Source organism: Gavialis gangeticus, unplaced genomic scaffold (genome assembly GCF_001723915.1).
Source record: "Gavialis gangeticus isolate Ggan-Ray unplaced genomic scaffold, GavGan_comp1, whole genome shotgun sequence".
Lineage (NCBI taxonomy): Eukaryota > Metazoa > Chordata > Crocodylia > Gavialidae > Gavialis > Gavialis gangeticus.
The window spans coordinates 8,941,194-8,944,304 of NW_017729031.1; the positions used below are offsets into that span (position 1 = coordinate 8,941,194).

At 38.3% G+C, this 3,111-nt stretch overlaps 1 protein-coding gene across 4 annotated transcripts in view; it reads right to left on the reverse strand.

The window, feature by feature from the left end:
* Positions 1–579: 579 nt before the first annotated feature.
* The window catches only part of LYPD6B (LY6/PLAUR domain containing 6B), an 88,564-nt gene continuing 86,032 nt past the window's right edge, over positions 580–3,111 (reverse strand). For all 4 annotated transcript variants that reach the window (XM_019522441.1, XM_019522440.1, XM_019522439.1 and 1 more), the window contains one exon: positions 580–1,737. In XM_019522441.1, coding sequence (XP_019377986.1) covers positions 1,573–1,737 — 165 coding nt within the window. In that variant the 3' untranslated portion in view covers positions 580–1,572. The remainder of the gene's footprint in view (positions 1,738–3,111) is intronic.

Genomic DNA, 3,111 nt, shown 5'->3' on the forward strand with positions numbered 1-3,111 from the left:
TAACTAGGCAAGGAGGAATGCTTTTAACTTCATATCCACAATCAGGACAGGATGCAGAAAAGCCTCAGCTAGGTACATATATTCAAAAAGCCCAAGGTGGGATTGATCCGTTACACGGTTTTCTGTAAGTGGCAAAGTTTAGATTGACAGCAAACAGAACATATTTTGGCCTTCGGTTGGGAGTGGGCAAACCTTAGACTGGGTTTCGCCATTTTTGAACCAGTCTACATGTACCAAATTTCTGTTCTGTCATTGGTATAGCCTGGTTTTGTGTGCTGAACCTCTGCTCTGTTACAAGTATAGACTGGTTTCTAATCACTTCTAACGGTAAAAGTGTAATGTCTGTACCTGTCCCTTGAGTTTACACTTACAAAAGGGCTAGTGCACAATGGATTACACTGGCACATAACATACACATGACTGAATCTAACATATAGTCAATCTCTCTGTTTTCAGGATTGACTTCTTCAGGCCAGAGAGATGGTAAATCTGAACACATTCATCATTGGAACCAGAAGGATGAAAATTCAGATGTGTAATAAATACAATATTCATCACAAATTCTGTAACATCCAATAGTAACTTAAATTTTATCACTTCCAATATTTGCAGATGTTCAAAATAGGGACATAAATTTAAAACTTCTACTATAGCTATGAAAGAAAATAGTAAGACTGGTACGTTAGTTTTAGAATTCTTGGTCAAACTTTTCAACTGGGTACCTGACGTTATGGTCCTATACACAGGTGACTAGATAAGTGAAAGTACTCAGCACTCAGAAATGCCAAAGACAATGAGAGACAACAGTCTTGCAAAAATGAGGCCACTTTCTGGTACATCCCTAAATATGACATTAGGGACTGAAGTAATTTATAATCTTTAATCAGAATTTTGACTTGCACATGGAGTCACTTCATTTTATAGTTTTAGGATGTGCAGCAATGGCATAGACATGAGAGACAAATACAGTTAAAGTTTTATTTTGCATAATTTTCAGTTGGCATGAGAATTATGACCAAAATGGAAATGTGCTTTTTCAGACGCTTTCTTGGAATATGTACTGTTATTTCTAAGAGCACTGCAATTAAACATGAATTTAACAACACATTTGCTGATGAAAAGTCAGCTACCAGACCCAGTGCTACAAGTCAGTTCTGAAAAATAACAAAAACCCTATTAAGACTAGCTTGGCACAGCTCCAACTTAACTTTGCCATCTAGAAGTTTCCTTTGTTTCACCTGGTAGAGTGACTGCCAACAGATATTTATTTTCTTTGTGCAAGAAATGTGCAGCACGCACATGCTTTTACCACTAAATGAAGAATTCTGATAATTGGTTGAGTCCACTGTAGTGTCTGTTTTGGTTTTGTTTTAAATACTGCAAACTGTTTGCAAATCTTTTCACTGAAGAACTGGCAGATGTCATGAAGTTCATGCAACTTCTCATGTTGTCCTACATGGTTATGAAATGAAGGGTGCCAGTGATTTTTTTTTTTCAAACCAAAATGTTCTTCTTACTGGTTTACATTAGTGCACAGAAAATTTAGCCCTTAGAACCACAAGGAAAACTGCATCAAAGCAACACAACTGCTAGGACTGATGCAAGCAATGGAACATTAACTGTCCTCCTGCTGCCATGCGACATCCTCCATGCATGCATTACTGCAAACACTGCATTTGTGTGATTGGTTGGTATTTCTACATTGCAGATCATCCCTTCGCAGCAAGAGACACATTCCTGTTAATGAAAAGGAGACTGTTAGGTGGACGTGGTTTTAGCAGAGGTATACCAGAGGAATATAAGCTTTCAACTGATTGCAAGGGCTATTACTAAACAAGCTAATCACTTCTATCTGATAGCCTGTGATCTGAGTTGGTAGATGTAGTATATCAATTACAGCACCTGCTCCAAATTCAGGCACTACAGTGTTCATGCAGCTCAAATTATTATGCAGTGTAATTAATGGACATCTGTCATCATGATCAGATGAGAAGTAACAATGTTAGCCATGTCAGACAAATTTCCCAGCCTATCAGAAAGTAGGTAAAGCTTTCCCTCATATCTTCTCTCCTGATCATTAAGTATAAACATACTTTTGAATGTTTGCTAGTTCCACATTTTTAAATGAATGTAAGTCTGTATAAAGGCATTCTCTGTTCACATTTGTCTTTTAAGATTTATGCAGTCTGGTCTCAAATGTTGTGCCTTGTATTTACATTTAGTAAATACAAGGTCACCAAATTTCTACCAGAGAATAACTGATAATGTTTGCTGTCCAAGTAGTACATATGGGGAATCTTTGCAGCTAACAGGATGCTTTTAACTGGAATATCTGGAAATGTTGAGCATTCAAACATACCATTCAGGACAGTGAGACAGATAAGTGCATAGAGCTTACCTATTATCACAATGGCATCTGCATAGTGTAATAAGATCCAATAGCCTACTTTTCAAAATAAAATGTAACAGTAGAGAGCCTGGCACTCATAAAGACCATATACTGCCCAGAGTATATCAACATTCACTGACATCAATGCGAAACTTTTCAGATCAAAGGTATCATATGTGTGTCCTTTCATATTCAACATACAGATTGTCAGCTGTCTTAAGAGGTCTGAAATCTTAGGCAGTAAAAGATTTTTTATTTGCTCACCTATCACACCTGAATGCAAACCTTACAGGCATTTGGAAACTGTTACCTTGAACATGGTCTCCAGCATTTGTTTCTATCCCTTGTCATTGTTAAGGCATAATTTCTTTCCATTTACACTGGCCTATCAGCGTGGCAGTGCATTTTTGGCATGGCTGCAGAGAAGTGCTCTGTTCTTTCCAATACACAATCCACTTTCTGTCTAGGAATAAACCTGTTGACTGAAAATAGTCAAATGTGGCTGCTAACCACATATCAAAGCCACAGGACTTCCTTTATAAAGGAAGGTGCTGCTTCTTACAAGAAAAGGAATGACCAAGTTGGAATCTGAATTCTGATCCTCTGTAATAAGGGTGGGCAAGTATTTGAGCTGAAGGGCCACCTAAGGAGTTTTGGTGAGCTATAGAGGGCTGGGGGAGGAGGGGTTGGTGAGTGGCTGAAAGTGGAGTCGGGGGGGTGGC